The sequence below is a fragment of the Gastrolobium bilobum genome, unplaced genomic scaffold, assembly GCF_033153095.1.
Source record: "Gastrolobium bilobum isolate Gb01-03AN ecotype WA unplaced genomic scaffold, APGP_CSIRO_Gbil_v1 utg63717, whole genome shotgun sequence".
Lineage (NCBI taxonomy): Eukaryota > Viridiplantae > Streptophyta > Magnoliopsida > Fabales > Fabaceae > Gastrolobium > Gastrolobium bilobum.
This window is the reverse complement of record NW_026899875.1, coordinates 9,718-32,839: the sequence shown is the minus strand read 5'-3', so window position 1 is coordinate 32,839 and position 23,122 is coordinate 9,718. Positions and strand designations below refer to the sequence as shown.

The 23,122-nt window shown below is 31.4% G+C and overlaps 2 protein-coding genes across 2 annotated transcripts; one reads left to right on the top strand and one right to left on the bottom strand.

Moving 5' to 3' along the window:
- Nucleotides 1–5,439: 5,439 nt before the first annotated feature.
- On the top strand, nucleotides 5,440–12,928 carry LOC133294064 (diacylglycerol kinase 1-like). Its single transcript, XM_061492716.1, has 13 exons — nucleotides 5,440–5,583; nucleotides 6,296–6,503; nucleotides 6,621–6,743; nucleotides 6,894–7,022; nucleotides 7,365–7,450; nucleotides 8,500–8,623; nucleotides 9,302–9,350; nucleotides 9,563–9,645; nucleotides 10,219–10,286; nucleotides 10,929–11,003; nucleotides 11,531–11,618; nucleotides 11,742–11,858; nucleotides 12,234–12,928. Exons 2-13 carry the CDS (start codon nucleotides 6,309–6,311, stop codon nucleotides 12,555–12,557), a joined length of 1,461 nt encoding a protein of 486 aa, XP_061348700.1. The 5' UTR covers nucleotides 5,440–5,583; nucleotides 6,296–6,308; the 3' UTR covers nucleotides 12,558–12,928.
- Nucleotides 12,929–13,934: 1,006 nt separating this feature from the next.
- Nucleotides 13,935–17,225, bottom strand: LOC133294065 (uncharacterized). Its single transcript, XM_061492718.1, has 2 exons — nucleotides 16,515–17,225; nucleotides 13,935–14,500 (listed from the first exon to the last, which is right to left on the bottom strand). The coding sequence occupies exons 1-2, from the start codon at nucleotides 16,965–16,967 to the stop codon at nucleotides 14,141–14,143; spliced, it is 813 nt and encodes a 270-aa protein (XP_061348702.1). The 5' UTR covers nucleotides 16,968–17,225; the 3' UTR covers nucleotides 13,935–14,140.
- Nucleotides 17,226–23,122: the final 5,897 nt, after the last annotated feature.

Genomic DNA, 23,122 nt, shown 5'->3' with positions numbered 1-23,122 from the left:
TAATACCAATAACAAAAAAAATTTACATAAACAAAACAATATATGTATATATGTGTTGTTTACAAACATACCTTCAGAATGTTGTGGTAATTGAGTCGAGCATATGTCATGATGTTCCGGGAATTGAGACTCCCCCTGATCATGATATTCTTGGATTTGAGTCGTGAGCAGACTATGATCCTCATCACTGTTCGAAGCACTAGCATCCTCGGCAAGAAGACGATCTTCCATTGCGATATTTTCGTCATCGTCATTATCATCATCGTCATCCATAACCCAAGTAGGGTCATTTTCATCTTCCTCAGACATGTTAACAACTAGAGCAGTAGATGATGATGCATTATATGGAGTATTGAAAGCAACTAACCTCATGCGTAAAACAACATCCTCTGCTCCGGCAATATCCACGTGCAACTCTAAGAAATCTTTCCTTGAATGGTTGAAGAATTCTCCCATTACCATATCTACGTCTTCATCATCCATAACTTACAAACTAATGTATTGTTCTTCGGACCATCATCTTGTCATGACCAGAGTGGTAGATTGGTTACCTTCGAGACTTAATTTTTGACGGATTTTTCGATGCAATTCATCAATTGTTGAGTTGCGCTTGTTACATGTTGGCCTTTTCTCGCCTAAAAAACTATACCATGTCGACCATTTACTTTTGTACCGTTATAATATAGAACAACACGAACCCAATCCGTAGGTGAACTCATTTTTGAATATATAAACAAAAAACACAAAAGAGAGTATGAATAAGCAAGTGATAATATATCTAAGAGTAGGGGTTTATAATGGAGAATAGTTATGAAGAGTATGAAGATGAGAGGGGCTTAAATAAGGGATAACTTGGCTAATCGCGCCTAAATTGGGCAGGTGAGGGGCTTGGTCGTGCCCCAGTAAGGCGTGAATGGTGCTGGGTCTCGCTTGGATTGAGCGCGACCAAACACCCTAATGTGCCTTATTTGGGCGCGACCAGTCTCGCCTATTTTGGACATGACTGATTGCTATAGATCCGTAAATTTGTTTCAAAATATTGTATTTTCGTAATTTTTATTTAAATAATAATGTTTTAAATTTTTTGCCTCAAAAGTTTTTGTACAAGTAATATAATTTTATTATCATATAAGATTTACGTATAAAAAAAAATTATATATAAAAAGTAAAATAAAAATAAAAAAATTTGAATTTTTTTTCCATGTTATATATATTTAGTTTGATTTTCTTTTATTAAATTTCTACCTCTTCCCTTGTTGAATAGTGAGACAATAATTCAAATAGATTTTCAGACGATTAAACTTTTAAAAAAGTTTAAGACAAATCTTAAAGACCATTTTCGGTATAACATTCACATGTACAAGTAAAACCGTGTCTTACAATGTCGGTCCGTGATTATTTCAGCTAGTGCATATGGGCACGGAAGAAGCACCATTTGTATGTGATTGTGGTTGTTATTTCTTTTAATTTAGTTTATCCTTTTTTTTTTGGGTAGCAAATTCTCCTCTCTTTTTTCCTCCTTTAGCTAAAAAAAGCACTATTAATAAAAGTTTTATTTAGGTTATTTAACTTACTATATAATCTAGACAGAACATGGAAAAAGATAAAGGAAGCTTCCCATATGATACCTGCCTAAGCTGCTTTCTTTCCTCTTTCCCATTCGTGCTCCTTCGGAATTACCTCATTTGAAATTACTTACCAACACTACACCTTATAGCTTAAGCAAAGTATTTTTTTTTTTTTTTTTGGGGAAATTTAAGCAAAGTAATTCTTTGTTGAAATAGTTTGCATACAAGAGGCCAAAGTGTCAATGTCATGTCGACTAATGAAATTAATTAAATTATCAAATTCCAGGGTCCACTTCATTACTCCTATTTAAAAGAAATATTACTGTACTATTTTTCAAAAAAAAAATTACAAAATGAGTAATAAAAAGTATAGACTTCTATTATTAATTTTGTAATTTTTAAAGTCAGTAAGTTTATAACATTTTAACATAAAATTTATAATTCTAAAACAAGTATTATGGATGTCCAAATGCCATAGATCAGTGGTGGAGCCAACCTCCCAACTTAATTATGGTCAAGAAGAATTTAATTTGGCGGCAAATACTAAAATGGATGGGGAAAAAACTTTTATCTCCTACATATATATTAAAATATGAGAGGCCATGTGAATAGAATATATAGAAAAAAAAATATGAATCTTATATATTTTTATGTGTATAAGAAATAAAATGATATCCTACAACATAAAAAAAATTAATCCCTTAATATTTGGGATATAACTTTTGAAACTAACAGATGAGCTTCACTTAGTCGGTACTTGAAATCATAATGGGATTTGATTTTAAAATTCAATTTTATATGTTCTAATTATTAATTTTGAACAATTATAAATAAAATCAGTTTAAATACACAAGGTTAAATTAAAAATAATTTAATCGTGTACTTGTAAACATTTGCATAAATGTGACTACAATTTTCTTCAGATAAAAAATCTGATCAAATTCAAATAAAGTATACCCATGCATCAAGTCAATTTTGTACAGTTCAAATACAGTGCAATGAAATGTCCTAACTCGTTGCTTCCTCTTACATTGTTCACATGCAAGAAACCGTCCATACAATTAGCCTCCATATTCATTTCCAAATCTTGAGGCAGACATGTGAAAAAGAAAAAGCACGACCAAATCCATTCCTATATGCTATTTGACTGATTCTCTTGCAAAATTTTCAATGTGAATTATCAATGGATGCGTGGATAGTGGAATAGTGATCATTTTGTCACGTCTGGTCAAAATATTTATCAGACTGCCACATCAACAGTAAATTTTCTCATAATGTCATGCGACATAATTTGCTACACTGTGCAGTGAAATATGCTTGCAAATAATTCGCTACACAGTGTAGCGAATTATGCCATGTCAGGCTGCACAGTCAGCAGTAATGACATGTGTCAAGCAGCCAATAATCCTAGCATAATTCGCTACACAGTATAGCGAATTACTGCCTGCTTGACACGTGTCATTTTTGCTGACTGTGCAGCCTGACATGACATAATTCGCTACACTGTGTAGCAAAATATTTGTAAATATATTTCGCTGCACAGTGTAGAAATTATGCCGCGTGACATTCTAGGAAAATTTACTGTTAGCGTGACAGTCTGATAAATATTTTTTTGACCAAATATGACAAAATGTTCATTATCCCGGCGATAGTAATCATGCGTGTTAGTGTACGATGAAACTCTCTTCAAATAAAAAAAGTTTTATTTATTCTTGTATCTATTTTCTTATTTAAAATCTCATCTTTAAAATATTGTTTTTTTGGTATCCTTAATTTTTTGTTTTTGTTTCGTATCATATTTATGTTTACTAAATAATAAAGATTTATAATATGCTTTACATAATTTTAATTAGAAAAAAAATTTATGAAAATTATTTTACTTAATAACTTATTTTTAATCTTAGCTTCAAAATTATTTTTTAAATTAAATTTTTTATATAATCACCAATTCACTTTTAAGAATTTTAAGTTTTTTTTTATCTAAACTTAAAAAATAACTTTTAAAGTAAAAAAAATTGCCCAAACAGACTATACGTATATTGTATCAAATAGTGTTTTCTTAGAAACTGTCTGTATTTTTAGTAAAATATCTTTACCTGAATAACAGTTAATTGCGTAATTTGGTGGGTGAAGTTTTTCCCTACTCTTAAGGCTATAGCAACTAATAACTTCAGTTAAAATTTACTATTGTTATAAATTGTTCATATTTTTGTATAAATAAATGTTATTGATAGATAATAAATAATGAGAGGGATCTTTTGACTAAGACTTAGAACTCTTACTCTTCATCTCAATTTTTGATTTTCGTCTATCTAACTATTATTATTTATTTGAAATAATTAATTAATTAATTATTATAAATAATAACAGTTAGATGGACAACAATCAACGGTTGAGATGAGAATTAAGAGTTATAAGTCTTACTCTAACGTCAAAAGATTCCTCTCTGTATAAATAATAATAATATTATTTTTATTTACAAAAACCCTTAAATATTCGATATATCACTTTAACATGCACTGAGTGGCGTGTCAAAAGAATCTTCCAAAATTAATATTAAATGCCTATTTTGGTTGCTGAAGCAGTTAAGCAGCCATACGCGGGCGTTTCCCCAACAAACCCACTCACATTTATCCTTCTTTGAACTTTCCAATATAATATTGGCAAATAAAAGACGGAAATAAAAAATTTCTCCAAAAATTTCGAATAAAAAAATAGAGTCAATATCTGATAACAACTCCAAAATCTTTCCGAGAACAAAAATATTAAAAGAAATTTATTGCATCATATTATTTAATGTATTTTATAATATTACATTAAGCTCTGTATATTTTAGAATAAATACTCTTTTGGGCCCCTAACGAAAAAACAGTCCCCACTTTAGTCTTTTATAAAAAATAATTAGTCTCGAAGTCCCTAACAAATTCAAAATGGACCCATTTTAGTCTTTTTAAGGGTTAATATGGGTCTTTTTTGAATTTGTGAGGAACCACGATTTCAACTAAATGAGTCTACTTTGAATTTGTTAGGGACCCCGAAACTAATTATTTTTTGTAAAGGACTAAAATGGGAACTGTGTTTTTTGTCAAGACCTAAAAATGTATTTACTCTATATTTTATGTAATATAAGAAAAGAATTTTTTACACTTCTTTTGATTTTCGTGCTAATATGAATCTCACATGACTTTTACTAATATGACTTTTATCTCTATGATATAAGAAGATTTATCTCATGTTACATAAGAAATATAAAATCCTTACATTAAATGATATATACTATACTTATTGTTATTTTATCCTTACTACTCTTATTACTAGTTTATTTATTGTTAAATCAATTTGAAATCAACGACTATTAATTTTTTCTATTTTTTAACTATTGATTCAAATTGATCCAATGATAATAACACAATAAGACAAGTTAGACTAAAATAATAATAAGAATAACATTCTTATTAAAATAAGAGTTTTTTCACTTTAAATATTTCAAATTTCTCAAACTAAAAACGGAAGAAAAGTATATATACATAGAAAAAATGGTGTCCTGAGCTCGGAAATTTCCACGTCACGTATGTACGTTGAAGTGCGGGGTCCACGCTGATGACCAACGAACATAAAAAACGATAAAAGCATTGAGATGGTATCACAGCCGCGAGCGTTTACAGCTTAAAGCATCGCGTGACGTGGCAGAACCTCGCGGTCATCGTATCACAGCTTCGTCTTTCTCTATCTCTATCACATTCAAAGCTAAAGCCTTTAATAAACCTTCGTGTCCGTATCTGCAACTCCAACTCTCTCTATATCTATATAATTCGAAATATCATTTCCGTTACAAAACCATTTGAAAAAAACAGCAAATTCGAAACTTCACGATTAACTCTTTTTTCTTCTCTTCTCAACGCACATTCTGTGAGCTTTTTTTCTAAGGAATCTTCTGTTGCTTCGTAAGCTAGAAACACTGTTTGTTTTGGATAATTCCTGAATATCTATCTCTACAGTAAGCTGTACCGTTAGGGTAAAGCATCTTCTTTTTCTTCTTTTTTTTTTTCTTTCTATTGAGTGATACTTGTTTGAACTATGGGAGCAAAGCCCTGATTGGAAAGTTCCGGTTAAATATATCTTTTTTTTTTGGAACGAATCTGATTCTGTGAATAATGAGGACTGTTGGTTTTGTTTCATGATGATGAGTTCTCTTATGAGAACTTTTTGAAAGGTTTTTCATTTTGCTTGGCTTCATTGTTCACCAAAGTTGGTGGAAAGTGAAAACAGCCAGAACCAATGAACACGCGTAACAAATTTTCGTGTTGTTATGGGGAAATGGTGGCCAGAGATAGTTGTTGGAGGTGGATCGTCATTACCGTGTTTTTTTTTCCTTAAAAAACGATTTTCTGTCACAAAACAAAACATGGTTATCTGTTTTTATTTCATTGTCAGAACTTATTCTACGTAGTTTATTTTAAGAATAAAAAAATAAAAAATACATTTTAATTATTATTTTTTTTAAAATTTTCATACATTCTCTACACACTCTTTTTATTTTTATTCTGTAAAAAATATGAAGAAAAAAAAAAGAATCAGACGCGCCTTTCATTTATCGTTTTTTTTTTTATAATTATTTTTAATATTTAACTGGTGTGCTGTGAGGAAAGCTGTTTTTGACTTGAAAATTTATGTTTAGGACACTTGAATTGAAATTTTGATGGGTTTTTGTGGACGAAATTATGCAGAAGGGAAATAGGAATGGGAGATGATAGTTACATTAGAAGCTTGAAAGAATTCTCCATTCCGGATTATATACTTGTGCCAGGAACTGAGATCACAAATGTTTCCCATATACCTTCATGTCCTGTGATTGTGTTTATAAACACCAAAAGTGGTGGCCAGCTTGGAGGGGAGCTTCTTGTTACCTATACTTCACTCCTTAACAAAAACCAGGTACGAGGTTTTTTGTTTTGCAAATGGGTCGCACGCTATTTGGATGGCACAAAAACCTCCCTTTTTTCTCATTTTCTGCAATTAGATTGATTTCAAGGCAATTTATTTTCTAAACAGGTTTTTGATTTGGGAGAAAAAGCTCCTGATAAGGTGCTGCATCAGCTTTATGCTACTTTAGAAAAGCTCAAGCACAATGGAGATAGTTTCGCTGCTGAAATTCAGAATAGATTGAGAATAATTGTATGTTGATATCGCTAATCTGTTCTTTCCAATTCTGATACACTTTTTGGTTCCTACACCATGTGCAAGTGCATTAAACAAGATTCAAGTAGTTTCTAATAATCTACTATTATTATTATTATTAATATTAATATATTCACTGGAAATCAGGTTGCAGGTGGAGATGGTACTGCTAGCTGGCTTCTTGGAGTGGTATCTGACCTTAAATTACCTCAGCCACCACCAATTGCGACAGTGCCATTGGGGACGGGAAATAATCTCCCCTTTGCATTTGGATGGGTATTTTATTTGGCTTTTTATTTTACGCATAATTCGCTGAAAAATAAGAAAATCATGATCACTTGGATCAGTAATAATCATTTTGTTTACATTTTTATGGTCATTTTCTAATATGAACCATAGTAATCAAATTCTAGTTTTTGATGCGTGAAGCAGATAATTTTGATTACTATGGTACAAAAAATATGTCTGGTTGTTTTTTCTTGGAATTTTTAAAACAAGCTCTTGTGTAAGGAGTTATATTCCTATTTAGTCATGGTCAAATGTAAGGTTTTTACTCTGTGCTGGAAGCAGTGCACGAGTCTTATATTATGTGCTCAGTATGCTTTATTTCATTCACAGGGAAAGAAAAATCCAGCCACAGACCTCCAATCAGTGGCGTGGTTCCTGAATCAAGTAAGAGATGCAAAAGAAATGAAAATAGACAGGTATTTCCATTTTCTGCCATTTTATTTGAAGGGATCAGTGTTTCTCATGTTATAATATGAGATAATTTTATCTCCTACACACATATAAAGTGTGTGGGACCTATGTTATCAAAAAAAAAAAAAAGTGTGTGGGACCTATATATTCTTTTTCTCTCTCTTCTTTTCACATGGCCCCACACATTTTTATGTGTGTCTATAACATGAGAAACATTAATTCATTATTTGAATTTTCAAGATTAGTGAAACCTCTCATGTATGCACAAAAATGAAAACAAGTTTTATGTATCATAGTTATAAACATCAGTGGAACTTTGCTTTAACAGTTCAGAAATGTGATGGCTACATAAGTTGCATCCAATTGTAAGAAATGTGTCTTGAGACATGTGAGAGACAATTATTTGTCTGGTAATAGATAATAGGCTTGAAGCATTTTAACATAAGTTGCTTAAATTAATTTGGGTTGTTTACTCACATCTTGTTCTACTGTTGCATGTGTAATAGGGTAATGTTTCTTATTCAAAATATTTTCCTTCCCGTCTTCCCTTATGTTATATACCCATGCGTCATTAAGTTTTTAGGATCTGATATGCATTAATATAAACAAATCTAAGACTTTTTGCCTGGTGTAGCATTCTAGATTTCTTTCAGAATAACATAGGACTGAACAGAATATTTTTATCATGTGGATAAGAGGCATCATGTCTTGGGTTTGTTATGCAATTGGTATACTAATTTAGTTCTTAAGGCCACATCTTTGGTCAGTTTTCTAAATTTGAGTAATATCAATTTTTGTATCCACTAACCTTGTTTACTTGTTGTTGCCCATCAATGAGATTTTTTAGTCCAATGAAATAGAGTTGCTAACATATCTGCTATTCCCTTTTCCTCTATGTCTGGTATTTCTAAATATTTCCAAATAGGAACATGATGCATGTACAAAGATAAAGAATATAACATAGTAGGAATCTTTTGTTAGTTATTTTGCAACTGATAAATTTCTTTGACTTTCTGCTGAAATTTTATTTCTAAAGGATGAAAATGTTTTTCAGCTGGCATATTATAATGAGAATGAGGGCTCCTAAAGAAGGTTCGTGTGACCCTATTGCACCCCTTGATCTGCCTCATGCTATGCATGCATTTCAGCGTGTCTCTTCAACAGATAAACTAAACTTGGTGAGATTTATATATATATATATATATTTTGGTGAGCATATATTTTTCTTTTTATTTGTTGATGTCTGTGCATAATTATTTGTTTTAATAAAACTTCTTTTACAGATATTTATTGCTGTTATTGGAAATGACATGAAGAAGATTAAGAAAAATAAAAAATGCTTGTGAAGTTGTTTGAAGCAATAGTCTCTACTGAAAATAAGTTAATCTTTTCCATTATTAATTTGTGTTAACTTCTGTTTCCCAAAAGATTAGTTTGAAATTTCTGGTCTTTCTCAGGAATATGACTTCTGATTCACCATCAAAGAATTGTCATTCCTGATTTGGACACCGCAAAATCTTTTGTAGACATTCATAGAAATTTTAGGGAATGTCTTAAATATACAAACAGAAGAGCTTAATGAGATAGACATATGATTTTAATGATTATCTGCGAATCACATCAATATAAAAGAAGTAACCAGAAATTGATATTTCTTGATTATTAGAAAACCATAATTAGAGAAGTTGTTTTTATGATGTAGGAAAAGTGAAAGTGATTCTAAACAGAATCAGGAAAATGCAGTGTCGAGTTTTTTTTCTTTATCATTTCTTGTTTGCAAGTCCTTGATATTTTCATTTACTTAGGAATGTTGGCATTCCATTCATGCTTATCAGTGAATTGCTGTCTGTTCTCAGGAAGGTTATCACACTTACCGTGGGGGATTTTGGAACTATTTTAGCATGGGTAAGAAAATCAAACCTTTCTTAAAATTGTTTGTGTATGGGTTGGTTGATATTGTACACATTGGGAAAAGAGGTCTGAATTGCAGAAGTTTGGTAACGATTGCGTTGACCCTGGGACAAGATGAGGTTTGAGGAAGAAGGACTAAATAAAAATCTTGCTATTAGATTAGTGCAACCAGCAAGTATGCCATAAAATGTGTGTGTTCAATGCAGGAATGGATGCCCAAGTATCGTATGCATTTCATTCTGAGAGGAAGTTACATCCAGAAAAGTTTAAAAACCAGTTATATAATCAGGTACCAAATTCCTCTCATATAACATATCATATGTTGAAGCTATAACAAGATATTTGGAAGTTATTATAGCCAAAAGCAAGGACAAAACATTTTTCTGATAATACAAAATGGCTTTCTGTTCATGAATAATCTTTATATCTAATAGGCAATAGCTTTTTTCTTGCCTGGTTGTTTAGAAATTAGTTGAGCATACGTTATCTGATAGCCATGGACAAAATATTCTGTATCTGAAGTTACTTGAAAAGTTCAGTTATCAGTTACTTCAGTCTAGTTTGAATAAATGTCCTGGAATTTATTCATTCAAGACAAATTTCAATTATCATGTGGCTGAATAATTTGTGGATTTCTTACAGTACTTTAAACCAGTTACTTCTCATTTGATGAATTCCATATATCTTTAGATTTTGATGCAATATGGGGTTTATTTGTTACAAGTCAGGGGTGAATCATTTAGTTTTTACCATTAATTTTGTATTCCGTTATATTTGGAGTAAGATAGGGTTGAATTGCTTGTTTTTATCGCACTATTGTCAATAGTTGACCTTTTCATCATGCCTTTCTTTTGGTAACCAGAGTGCCTATCTGAAGCTTGGATGTACACAAGGATGGTTCTTAGCTTCCCTGTTTCAATCTTCTTCACGGTTGGTTATTATATACCTACCAATTTATAGTACTTTTGAGTTCATTCTTGCAGAAAATAGGGACAATTTCTATATGGAAAAAACATATAATAGTATTTTATTGAGTTTGGATTGCGTCTATTCTTCTCAGTCCAAACCGTTCCACTGGAAATGCTGAGATGTATTTGGTGTAAGAAACTTGGTTTTTTTCACATGCTGTGTACTGATGGCCTTTTTTGCACACTCGCCATTGTTGTTGTGAAAGGATACAATGAGCAACTAAATTTTTAAGAAGTGATAATGTTGATCCAGCATGAAATTTCCTTTTCTTTTATCCATTTAAGTTTGCTGTACCAGATGAGCCTATCACCATAGAATATAAGAAATTGAAAACAATGCTAAACGCGAACATTCTGTCAAATATTTACTTACTAATTATTATTCTTTGAAGCTAAACTGAGACAGGAATCCCTGTACATGATATTATGGTGTAATGGTGATACACTGCTTATAATGTCTCAGGAGTCAGATTGAAGTTGCAAACAATAAATGCTATTTTCTGTTGGGATATTTCTAATTTTCTTTGTATTACTTTCTGAATTATGTGGTGTTTTGCCTTCTATCAGTGTAAATCTAATTCAGAATGTTTAAATCTTAACATAGGAATATTGCTCAGCTGACAAAGGTTAAGATAATGAAAAAGCAAGGTCAGTGGGAAGACCTCCACATACCTCGCAGGTACCATGGAATCATGGATTATCTCAGTATATATTTTTGTGAAGCATCTTGCAATAGGACAAATCCAATAAATATATTGTATACTATTAAGCATAATTGAAACTTATTGGTACTTCTACGGAAATCAGATATCTTGATGGCTGAGTATGTATGTGTGCTCTTCTTTTGAATCAATTTAGTTTGATTGTGCAATCCTTGAGATTTTATACATTAGGAAACTTCGGTTTCCTTAGGTTTTTCTAGTTAGATTTACCAGCCATGATCTGAAAATATCTATTCCATGTTGAGCATTTTGTTGTTAGTAGAATATAAAGATTTATAGTATGTCTGGGAAAATAAAGCAACATAAAGATGTAGGAAAATGATGGAAAAGAAGAAAGTAAATAGGACCTGTAACCCTGGTATAATTTCAGTTTATTACGTAAATTACAATATATGTAGATATATTCCTAGTGATGATTTTTCATGATGATTCAATTGATCCTCGTACTTATTGTATAACTGAGACGTTTGACCTTCATATACAGCATACGGTCAATAGTTTGCCTAAACTTACCCAGCTTTTCCGGTGGACTCAATCCTTGGGGAAAACCTAATAGAAAGAAATCAATTTATGTAAGTGTCGAATTTCATCTCTCCCTTTTGTCGATGTTCCAAGTACCGCTTGGGATGCATATTATTTTAAGAACTTAGACAGATATAGGTTTGACTGGATATTTATATAATTTTGCCTTTCAGAGGGACCTGACTCTTCCCTTTGTGGATGATGGCCTATTTGAGGTAGTCGGTTTTAGAGATGCTTGGCATGGTCTTGTTTTGCTCGCACCAAATGGGCACGGGACTCGTTTGGCACAGGTAGGACATATCGGTTTTGTGATCATACCAATATTTATTATTATTGTTTATATATATATATATATATGACTTCAACACTGGAAGTTTGACACATCATCTAAACAGTTGATTTCAGTCAATTTGATGGTTGTAATTTATTGAGTTACACTCGTTAATTAATTAGTAATGCTCAATGAATTACTTTCGTTACATTGACGAAAATTAACTGTTGAGATGAGGTCAAACTTCAGTCTAAAATAGATATAGGTTTAGGGTTTAGCATTGGATTTTTCTGTAGATAATATGAAATGTATAACCAATGATATGACCATTTGTTAGAAGCTATTTTCTTCTTTTGGCTCAAACTTTGGTTTCTATGCTCCAATGGTCATGCAGGCAAGTAAAATCCGTTTTGAGTTCCATAAGGGTGCAGCTGACTGTACATATATGAGAATTGATGGAGAACCATGGAAACAACCCCTCCCAAAATATGATGACACAATTGTTGTTGAGATATCTCACCATGGTCAAGTGAGCATGCTTGCAACTCCATTATGCCGTTCTAAAAGTGTGCATGATCCCTCCTCACCCACCACAGACCAGGAAGAAGAAGAAAATAGTGATGAAGAATCATCGGAAAATTGGGAAGAGCGTCGCAAGTTTGGGGCAGCTGATACATTCAAATATCCTGATGGAATTGATATAGCTCATATAAGTTAGTGTACAGAGGAGTAGCATTGCTCAATGTGTGGTAGTAAAAAGGCAACAATGGTAGGAATTAAAGGGAAAAGCAGTGAAATATTTGGTTTTCTTGATATAATTTTCCTTACTCTTAATTATAGTGTACAGGGCTTTTGGGTTTGAGTACATTTTGATTATAACAAAATCCATTTTTCCTTTCAAGAATAAACGTGCGAATGAAGTTACAACTGAAACAAGCTGCGGATCTGGTGGGGTTTATTTCTGGTGATTGAAGTTACACATACCTTAGCTCAGGTTTTGGGAAGTGGAGGTATTATTGTAAGTGATATCCTCAAATCCTCGTAGGTTTTGTTCCTTGTGCAGAAAACCCAATGATTCCGCCAGCCAAACAAATATTCATGTTCATAGTTCATTTGATTTCGTACCATAAACAAAAATTGTTTAACTAATTAAATTCAATTTAAAATATGCCTTTCTCTCTTTAACTATTAAGTTTTGTACTTTTTTCCCATTATTATATTTGATTATGGTCCTAAATTTTTCTCTTAACACACCGAATCCGTTCTAATCGCTAACACAATTACAAATGATACATCATTTGCTGACATAGCATCATATCTTGATACAAATGCACAGTTGGTTTTGTCTTGAGGCTTTTTTTTCTTTGAATTAGTGGTCTAGGGATGAAATTGATGAGTTTTAAATGAAAATAAAAAGGACAAAAGGGGGTGGTTTAGGGTCCGTTTGGATGAGCTTTTTTTCAGTCAGAAGTTACTTTTTTTCTTAAAAAAAAGCACTTTTATTTTAAAGTGCATTTGGATGCTGCTTTTAAAAAAAGCATAAGTCATAAAAAAGCCAAAAATCTACTTTTCTCAGAAGCTAAAAATTTTAGCTTCTCAAAAAAAGCAAAAGTCAAAAGCCAAATTTTTTTTTTTCAAAAAATAATTTTTTAAAAAATTTAAATAGTCTTAACTTCTATAAAAAGAACTTTTAAAATAAGCAGAGTATAAAAATAACTTTTTTTAGAATCCAATCCAAACACGCTCTTATTCCTGTTAATAGAGTTGTGCAAAAAAATATTGACAACATAATATGTTAATGAGAAATATTTTTCTTCTGTTACAGGAAAGAGAAGTTATTTCTCTACCGTAACAATAGATTAATAAAACTCTATGTTAATTAAACAAAACGTGTCTTTAGGCAACTATAAAATAGATCGAATGTGGATGGAACAGATGGAGAAGAAGCAATGCAAAAAGTTGCCATTGCAACATGCTAGCGGAATTGTCAAATGAGTAATAATACAATCGAATATAGCAACAACAATTAGATAGAAGGCAACTTATTCAACGTCAGAGCCAAGCCCCAAATCCAAATAATAAAATAGTGCACGCCACAGTTTTAAATTTTTCTCTCCATCTCGTAATAATAGAATCAATAGTAAAGAAGGACAAAGCACAAAGGGTAAAAAAATAAAGAGATAAAGAAAAATGAAACCAACATTGTCCTTAACCAGAACAAATTATTTACATATAGCCTAACAAATAACAATGAACCTGAATGTGATAGTATGCAGAACAAATAAAACTAAGGAATGAATATCATATATCATCCGGCAGCTGAAAACTCATTGAACCAAAAATCTGGTGAGAGCTGCTCTGAACAAAGACAGCCACACCACATTTGCTGCTGTTAAATCCTTCCCACAAGGAAAAATTAACAGTTCCTGTTACTGTCTTCTTGGCAGAGACATCTTTGACAGTGCAGAGCTTTTCAAGCTTTCTAACAACATAGTCATTGGATAGAACACGCCCTTTGTTCTCCCCTCTAGGACAGTCAGTAACCAAACCACTTTCATATAATGCTACCATGACATTGGCACCATGATTTTCCACCTTGGTCCTCAATGCTCCTGTTAGAGACACTTGCAAAGAATCTGGTGTAGGCCTTGAGAAAGTTGCCTGCTTGGACACAAGTTTGCTTGATTAACAAAATTAGTCTTTAAAAAAAAAACAAACAAACTTCTTGTACACACACATATCTTCTTCATAAACATGATTGGTGTTGGCATGCATAACATCACTCAAGGCTAGAAACAAGCAAATGTATGCCTTTGATCCAACTCCTATTAAAAGGAAGGTAATAAAAAGAACAAAATAACTTCCTGAACCCATAAAATAAAACACTTTAATTCGCATTAGGTGAGCAATAGGCCTCCTCCCACTTGGGGTTGTTGGGTGGGATGGTGCCATTGTAACTGAAAATCACACACGTTCGAATTGGGAATGGAGAGAATGATGTTGGGAGAACCACCCCCAATATAGATTTAACGAACCGAATTAAAGAAGTGTGTGTCAAAAGAAAAAAATAAAATGTGAACGTCTGTTTTGGATCTCAGGCTAAAAGTGTTCTAGTTTTTTTTTTTTTGATAACAAAAAGTGTTCTAGTTTACTTTAGACTCAAGTGATGTTGTGGCTTTTAAGCTACAAATATTATTTTCTTTAGGGATGCCTTATTATTATTATTATTACTACTTTTATCGTTAGAAAAAACAAAATGAAAATTTTAGATCACATCAATATGAAACTTTTGGCCCTTAAAAATCTACATGCTTCGCCTAATCAACAATAAAGAAAAGTATATAAACATAAACATTAAAAAAAAAAAAAAAAACCCTATAATCAACTCATAATAAAGCTGGGAATTCTTTGTTCCACCAAGATTCCTTCCTTTTGTTTTTGGCCAAACTAACCTTCCTGCGAAACTAACCTTCCTGCCAAATCTAACTTTATGGTATAATAGAAATTAAGAGCAGTTTACTAACTTTCTGCTTTAACAATCGAACTTCATCAAAGTAAAAAGCATAAAATGGTGTAAACTGTAAAGCATAGACATCCATATTAGTAAAACAATGGGATCTCGGAGAGCATAGAACAACACTATTAATTTTTCCCTTCATTAACTTCAATTAAAAAATTTCCTCTTAAAGTAATTGTTTCAGTTCTGTTAAAAGTATATGATCTATCTATAGAATAGAACATTAACAGAGATTTCAACTCTCACACACATGCACATGTACACAAACAAAAATATTACCGAAAACGTTCTTGGAAATGAATAAAAAAATATTTTAATTTATTGAGATTTCGTCACCGTAATTTGAAGCTTAAATTCCCTTTTATCTTAGCTACCAATGCTAACTTTACATTAGATCCATAAAACTTATAGGACATGATGATTGATGAGTGAATTTGAAACTTGATTATTAGAATCTCACATTAACTGCGTTTGGTACTAGAGATATTTTTTTTATCGGAAAAAAAAGATTTATAGGAATATGGTAGGAAAATATTTTTATCGAAAAAGTAACAAAAAGGTGTTTGATAGCTCAAAATATTGCCGAAAAAATTAGGTTAATTTAACTAATGCTATATTTGGTTGATCGTAAAATATTGATGGAAATGTAAATTGAATTTTCCAAATTACCCTATCATTTTTTGAAAATATTGTATGTCATTCTTGAAACAAGAGGGCATTTTGGTCCCAAAACGTAAAAATCAGAATCTGAACTTAAGGGAAAAAAAAATATCATGTGCAGGGGAGGGATTTTTTTTTACAGTCTGTAGTTACAAACTTAAATGCTGAGGAAATTATTTGCTTAGGAATTTCTTATGTTTTCTGATATCAAACACGGTAAAAAAATAAACCCAACCCCACTTTCCCATTATTCCAATCAAAATACTTATACCAAACATCCTCTAAAGGGTAAAGTTATCGTTCTCTTGTGCAGTCGAAAATTTTATATCTTTCTCTTTATAAATATTCACAAATTTTAATAAAAACCTAACAAAATTTTCACATATTTTAAATTTTAACATGAGATAATTGATTCCCACAAATGTTCCTAATGATTAAACCACACAAAAGGGCAAGCACAAAAAAAATAAAATAATAATAAAAAATAATAATGGTAACCTGGAAGGTTGGAGCAGGGAATCTAGAAGCGTTGGTGATGGCATCGATGAGGGCATTCTCGTCATTTCCAATACAATGGGCCTTACCCTGAACCACAACCTGGGGCGTGAACATTGTGTCAAGCCCAAGGGCTTCAACGTAGGCCTTTTGCCTAACGGTCCATTGGCTCGACCCAAATGGGTCCTTCCAGCCCATGTAATCCCAATAGTCCACGTGGAATGCCAGCACCACCACCGGCACCTCCAGCTCAAAATCACCCCTCCCCAGCCTTGACAGCACCAGCTCCGCCGCCAGCGACGTCGCGCATCCCTGCGACGAGAACATCTCCACCAGCACGGGTCCCCCGCGTTTCTGCTCTTCCGCCGTCAGGTCCGCCGTCACGTGCCTCTCGACGGCGGCGTCGCTGCCGGGGCTGCCCTTGCTGCGGAAGCAGGACAAGAGACGGGGCGCCATCGCTCAAACCAATGAGAGGTGGCGGTTGGAGATGAGTGTTGTTGGGATTATGAGATGCAAAGGAGGGAATTATGAGAAAGGAAAAAAGAAAAAAGCAACAGAAAGAGAGAGAGAGAAAGAGAGAAAGAGAGAAAGTGTTATATTGTTGGGGGAAGGGGAAGGGGAATGAAAAAGGGTTGTGGAGAAACAAGAATGGCGAAGAATATTGAATTTGTGTTTGTGTTTTGTTGTCTCATGGGGAATACAGATCGGAAGAACGTTCAATGTTAGTTACTATTATTATTTATTTTATTTTTTTAAAGTTTAAATAAAGAAAGATTCATTTTCATGTAAAGTTAGAAAAAATATTGATTTCAATAAAAAAGAAGAAGATATGTATATCTCTTTTTGTTTGTGGATTTGAATTATATAACCAGTGAGGATTTGATTCATATTTTTCTTAATAATAGGATTTTTAATTTTTAATTTTTATAATTAATGATTGTAATTTTGTAAATTATAAATAAATACAATGAAATGATATTGAGGAATCTTTCAAACTCAAGTTTATATGTCTTTCAAGGTAAATATATTTTTCATTGATAAATTATTTTAGAATCGAACTCAAGTTTTAATTTTACAAGACGAAAAGATGGTAATAGATCTTCCCTGTCGTATTATATGGTAAATATTCTATAAATATTATTAATATCGATAAAAATATTATTTATGTTTATAGACTTACTATTTATGGAGTATTAATAGATTAATAAAATACGAGAAAAATATTTATTATTTTAAAATACATAATTTTATGTCATTTTAAATGAAATTATTATATATTACTTTCTTTCTCCTTCACAGTACTTTTTTTATCTCTTTACTCCTAATTTTTTAGAAGAGAGATAAGATAAAAATTAGCAAAACACAGTAATTTAACTTAAAATGATATAAATTTATGTGATTTAAAATAACTAATATTTTTTATAATATATATATATATTTATATATAATAGAAAAAACACATAGTTTTAATTTAGAAAGAATGTAAAATATAGAATAAAAATATTAATAATAATTATTAATATTAATAGAAGAATGGAATATAAAATTTATTCAAATTATATTTTCTTAGTAATAAAAATTATATTAGAATTGAAATGATTATTTTCTAATTTCTGTTTAACGAATATCCATTAATTATAATCAAATTTCATCTTCTCTATTTTTATTATCATAATTATGACTTATAATCTTACTAAAATAAGATATATTAAAATCAGAGATATACATCTCCGGAAGATATAAGACCAAGATAACAATCTTGGCACAACGATGTTGTCACGTTCCGCGTTTGCAACGTTGCGTTATGGAGAAGATGTCGGTGGGATGCGAGTTGGGTTGTCAGTGTTAGATTTGGGGGGTACTTTTTATTATTAATGTGGTGGTTTCCAGGTGTAACAGATCACCTACTTAACAGAAGTAGAGAATGCAGGTCTTGCAAGAAATCCTGTTCTGTTCCCTCTATAAAGTAAAATAAAAGGAACGCTAACTTGTCCTTTTTATAGTCGGTGTAGAGTAGAGGGAATATATTTCTAATTGAAAAAGTGGTTATTTGATTATATTATTGAGTAATATTTCTCTTATGTTGCATAAAAGAAGTATTATGTCATGCTCAAACAATAATTATGAGAGAGAAAAAAATTGAAGCCTATAGAAAAAAAATCTTGTGGGACCCATTTGAAAAATATGAGTGTAGGAGATAATTTTTTTTATGTAACACAAGAAAAGTAATTTTCTATATTATTTGATTATAATCTAGTGGTGGAGTCGATCCAAAAATTTAAGTGGTGTCAAAAATTTTGACATATCAAAATATGTATGATAATTAGTCACAAATTTATCAGAAAATAATTTACTATAAATTCTAATATAATTATCTAAATTATGTACTAAATAATGCCACATGATATTGAAAATTCAAATGAACAATTATCGTTGATTATATATCAAAGTAAACATATAAAAATACATTAACTTTTTGGGTAAACATTTCAAACATAAGAGTTTCACTTTCCTCCCACAATATAATAAGTAATGAACCAAACATTATCCTAAGGATATGAAAACACACAAATATAATAATTATATGTATGATAAGCGTTGTCCTTCGTCTCCTCTTTCATTATCTTTATTCCTTAAATTTTTAATATCTCACGTTAGAGAACATTGCACTTGTTTGCAACAGCCATAAACACGATGAAAAATTCTCACATTTTGGAATTAGGTTTTTGACTATTCTTTGTGTGTGCAATAATCCAAAATACAATAGTTCAATGTACCTTCGTATTCCATAATTATAATCCTGTTATTCATTTGGTTTCATGATTGTTACTTTCAAGGGTTAAGTGTTTGTCCTCTTAAAGGACATAAATTGTGTCATTTTAGTTTTTAACATTATGTCTTACCGGTAAGACATAATTATAATACGAAAAATTATTTTTTCTCTCTCTCCAAGTCAGTTGAAGTAACTGAGAAAATAGTGAAAAAAAATTATTTTTCATATTATAACTATGTTTTATCAGTAAGATATAGCGTCAAAAATTAAAAGGATACAACCTCATGTCCTTTAAAAGGACAAACCCTTTTTCCTACTTTAAAATGTGTTTATTTGGTTTAGAAGGGCCCAAGTTTTGAAATAGGTTAACTAATCATTTTTGTGATTAAGTTTAGAAGTCTTTCTTTTTTTAAATAATAAGAGTAAAAATAAATAACATAACTGATTACAATAAAGCAGTAGGAAAAACAAATATACAAGATCAAAAATAAAAAAAGGCAAAACATAAAAATAACCATATTATACATGTTCTTTATTATTTGTTTGCACTCGGATGGTTTGTTGTTACTTTGTATTGAATATTTGATTTTCTATTTAATTAGGTGATGCCAAATTATAATTTTTTCCTTAGTTAATTATAATTAATTATATAATAAGTTAGAGGTGGCAAAGTGGGCGCCCCGCCCCCCCGCCATCAACCCGCCAAAAAAAGAGTCAGCCCGCGCCGCCCCGTTTGGCGGGTTGGCCCGCCAGCCCTAGCCTATTTTACACTGACCCGCCTCGGCCCGCCTATGCCCGCCATCAACCCGCCAAAAAAAGAGCCCGCCCCGCTTTTGAGATGGGTTGAAAAACTCTACCCGCCCCGCCGCGTTTAGCTGATGGGGCGGGTTGGCCCACCAAGCCGAGCCCGTTTTGCCGGCTTTATAATAAGTAAAAAAAAACAAGCAGGTGCCTTGGCTTGGCTATGGCGGATATAATCATTCATTTAAAAATTATATATTTTTCTCTTTTTTATCTCATCACTATAAATAATTGTGATTAAATAATATAATTATATGATATTTTTTTCTTAAGAATATCACTCCCCGAACCTTTCGAATAGGCAAACCGCAATGTTTTTTTATTTCTTTTTATTTCGGAGTTAGCTCCTGGATGACCACCGAGATGAGTTTTGGGAGTACTTGGCACTCAGGTACCGTGATTGGAGAAGTTGTAAGCATTCAAGTCGGTACGCCGGACATTGTACCCCAGCCTAGGTAATGGGATTGCATCCCATGATCACTTGGATATGACCATTACACTCATGATTTGCAGAATGTTTGCTCTAAATGGTCTCACACTCCACTCAATTGCCGTTGGGTTTGATAAAAGGCCGAAACAATATATGCCTACGGAGTAGAAATCAGATACGATACGATATTGATACGTTAATTTTTAAAATATCAAATTTAAATATGTTAGAATATGTTTTGACATTAAATAATATTTTTAATTTATATAGTTAGGAGTTTTAACGGGTCGAGTCAAGTCGAACTTTGATCTTGAAAGACTAAGCCTGTGTTTAAATGTGTCAGCCTGACCCAAACATGTTACCTGTTATAAATATAATTATCAACCTATGGCCTGACTTATTTACAAAAAGTAAAAGCTTAGTTAACTGGTTAACCTGTTTAAAAAAAATAAGATAACAAAATTTATCCAAATAGAATATACAATCAACCGTACAAGTAATTCCATAAATATTCATAAATTCAATGTACATTTAAATAGCATAATATAAAACAAAATCTTCAAAAAGTCTGTTTAACCAATAAAATGGGATAAAATAGATTGATGAGAGAGAGAGGGCTACTAAAAGTAGTATAAAAAATATAATAAAAATAAAAATTAATATACTATGACAGCCCGAGAGGATCTAAGGCCGAACTTTTGAATCGGGACCTGAGGCCTTTTTATTAAACGAGCTTTTATACAAGTCCAAGCCTGGTTCTAACAACCAATTTTAGACATGTAAGCTCAAGCCTTCACGAGCCGAGCCAAAAGCCTTTGGTTCGTTTATCACCCCTATATATAGTGTATAATATACTTAATATTTAATAATTTAATAAAAAAATAAAGTTAAATTTATAATATTTATTAAATTTGCAAAGAAATATAAGATATTTCAAATATTTATATTATCTAATAGGTGGAATTAAAAATGCAATACAACACAATCTTTGAATCTTTTCAATGCACATTTGAGTATCGAAAAATGTTACAAAATATGGAACACAACATATCACGACTTGAACAGTATTTTATAACGGAATACATAGTTAATTTATTATGCACAAGTTAATCTTTAGAATCCTGAGTTTACTCTATCCCCTTCTTGTTCACATATACATTTCTGATTTGCACTTTCCACCCGAACTACCCCTTGCCAGTTGTCTTTATCCATTGTTTCCGTAGATAAAATTACTAACTCGATTCCTAGAAAGTAGAAACCATTATTCAACACTCTCTTGGCTATTGGACTTTTGAACTTCTGAGCATATGAATAATTTCATTAACAAGTACATTATTAGAAAAGTCTCATTTTTCGACGAAAAAAATTCCGTCAAAATTAACCACGGGAATTTTGACGAAAAATGTATTCTGGCCAAAATTTTTGACGAAAAATAGATTATGTCGAAAATTACCGACTGAACATGAATTCCGTCGAAAATATTATGAAAAAATAAATCATAAAAGAAACTATATTTATGAAATTTCGACGAAAATCAGATTCCGTCAAAGTTTTTTGACGAAAAATGAATTTCGTCGAAAACCCTTATATAAATTAAATCAAAAAAGAAATTATAATTATGAACTTTCGGAAATCAAATTTCGTCAAAAATATTTGAAGGAAATTGAATTCCGTAAAAAATGTTATAAAAAAATAAATCACCAAAAAAATTATATTTATGAATTTTTCGACGGAAATCAGATTCCATCGAAAATTTTCGATGGAAAACAAATTCCGTCGAAAACCCTTACAAAAATTAAATCAAAAGAGAAATTAGAATTACGAACTTTTTGACAGAAATCAAGTTCCGTCGAAAATTTTTGACGAAAAAGGAATTCCGTCAAAAATGATATAAATAAATAAATCACAAGAGAAATTATAATGATGAATTTTTTGACGAAAATCAGATTTCGTAAAATTTTTTTGACGAAAACCAAATTCCGTCGAAAACCCTTTAAAAATTAAATCAAAACAGAAATTAGAATTATGAACTTTTCGACCGAAATCAAGTTTCGTAAAAAATTTCGACGAAAAAGGAATTACGTCGAAAACCCTTATAAAAATTAAATCAAATAAGAAATTAGAATCATGAACTTTTCAACGGAAATCAAATTTCATCGAAAATTTTCGACGAAAAACGAAGTCCGTCGAAAACCATTATAAAAATTAAATCAAATAAGAAATTAGAATCATGAACTTTTCGACGGAAATCAAATTCCGTCGAAAATTTTCTACGAAAAATGATTTCCGTCGAAAACCATTATAAAAAATAAATCAAAAAAGGAATTCTAATTATGAACTTTTCAACGGAAATCAAATTTCGTCAAAAATTTTCGACGAAAAATGAATTTCGTCAAAAATGTTGTAAAAAAGTAAATCAAAAAAGAAATTATGTTAATGATTTTTTTGATGAAATCAGATTCCGTCGAAAATTTTCAACGAAAATTGAATTCCGTTGAAAATCCTTATAAAAATTAAATCAAAAAAGAAAATATATTTTTGAATTTTTCGACGAAAAATAAATTTTGTCGAAAACCCTTATCATAAAATAAATTCAAAAAGAAATTA

What these genes read in the sequence shown, in the direction of transcription:
- LOC133294064 (XM_061492716.1), top strand. Translation starts at nt 6,309, where the DNA reads ATGGGAGATGATAGTTACATTAGAAGCTTGAAAGAATTCTCCATTCCG. An exon ending in CACTCCTTAACAAAAACCAG is followed by an intron (nt 6,504 to 6,620) that starts GTACGAGGTTTT and finishes TTTTCTAAACAG; the next exon opens with GTTTTTGATTTGGGAGAAAA. An exon ending in GACCTCCACATACCTCGCAG is followed by an intron (nt 11,004 to 11,530) that starts GTACCATGGAAT and finishes CTTCATATACAG; the next exon opens with CATACGGTCAATAGTTTGCC.
- LOC133294065 (XM_061492718.1), bottom strand. Translation starts at nt 16,967, where the DNA reads ATGGCGCCCCGTCTCTTGTCCTGCTTCCGCAGCAAGGGCAGCCCCGGC. An exon ending in TCCCTGCTCCAACCTTCCAG is followed by an intron (nt 14,501 to 16,514) that starts GTTACCATTATT and finishes GTGTCCAAGCAG; the next exon opens with GCAACTTTCTCAAGGCCTAC.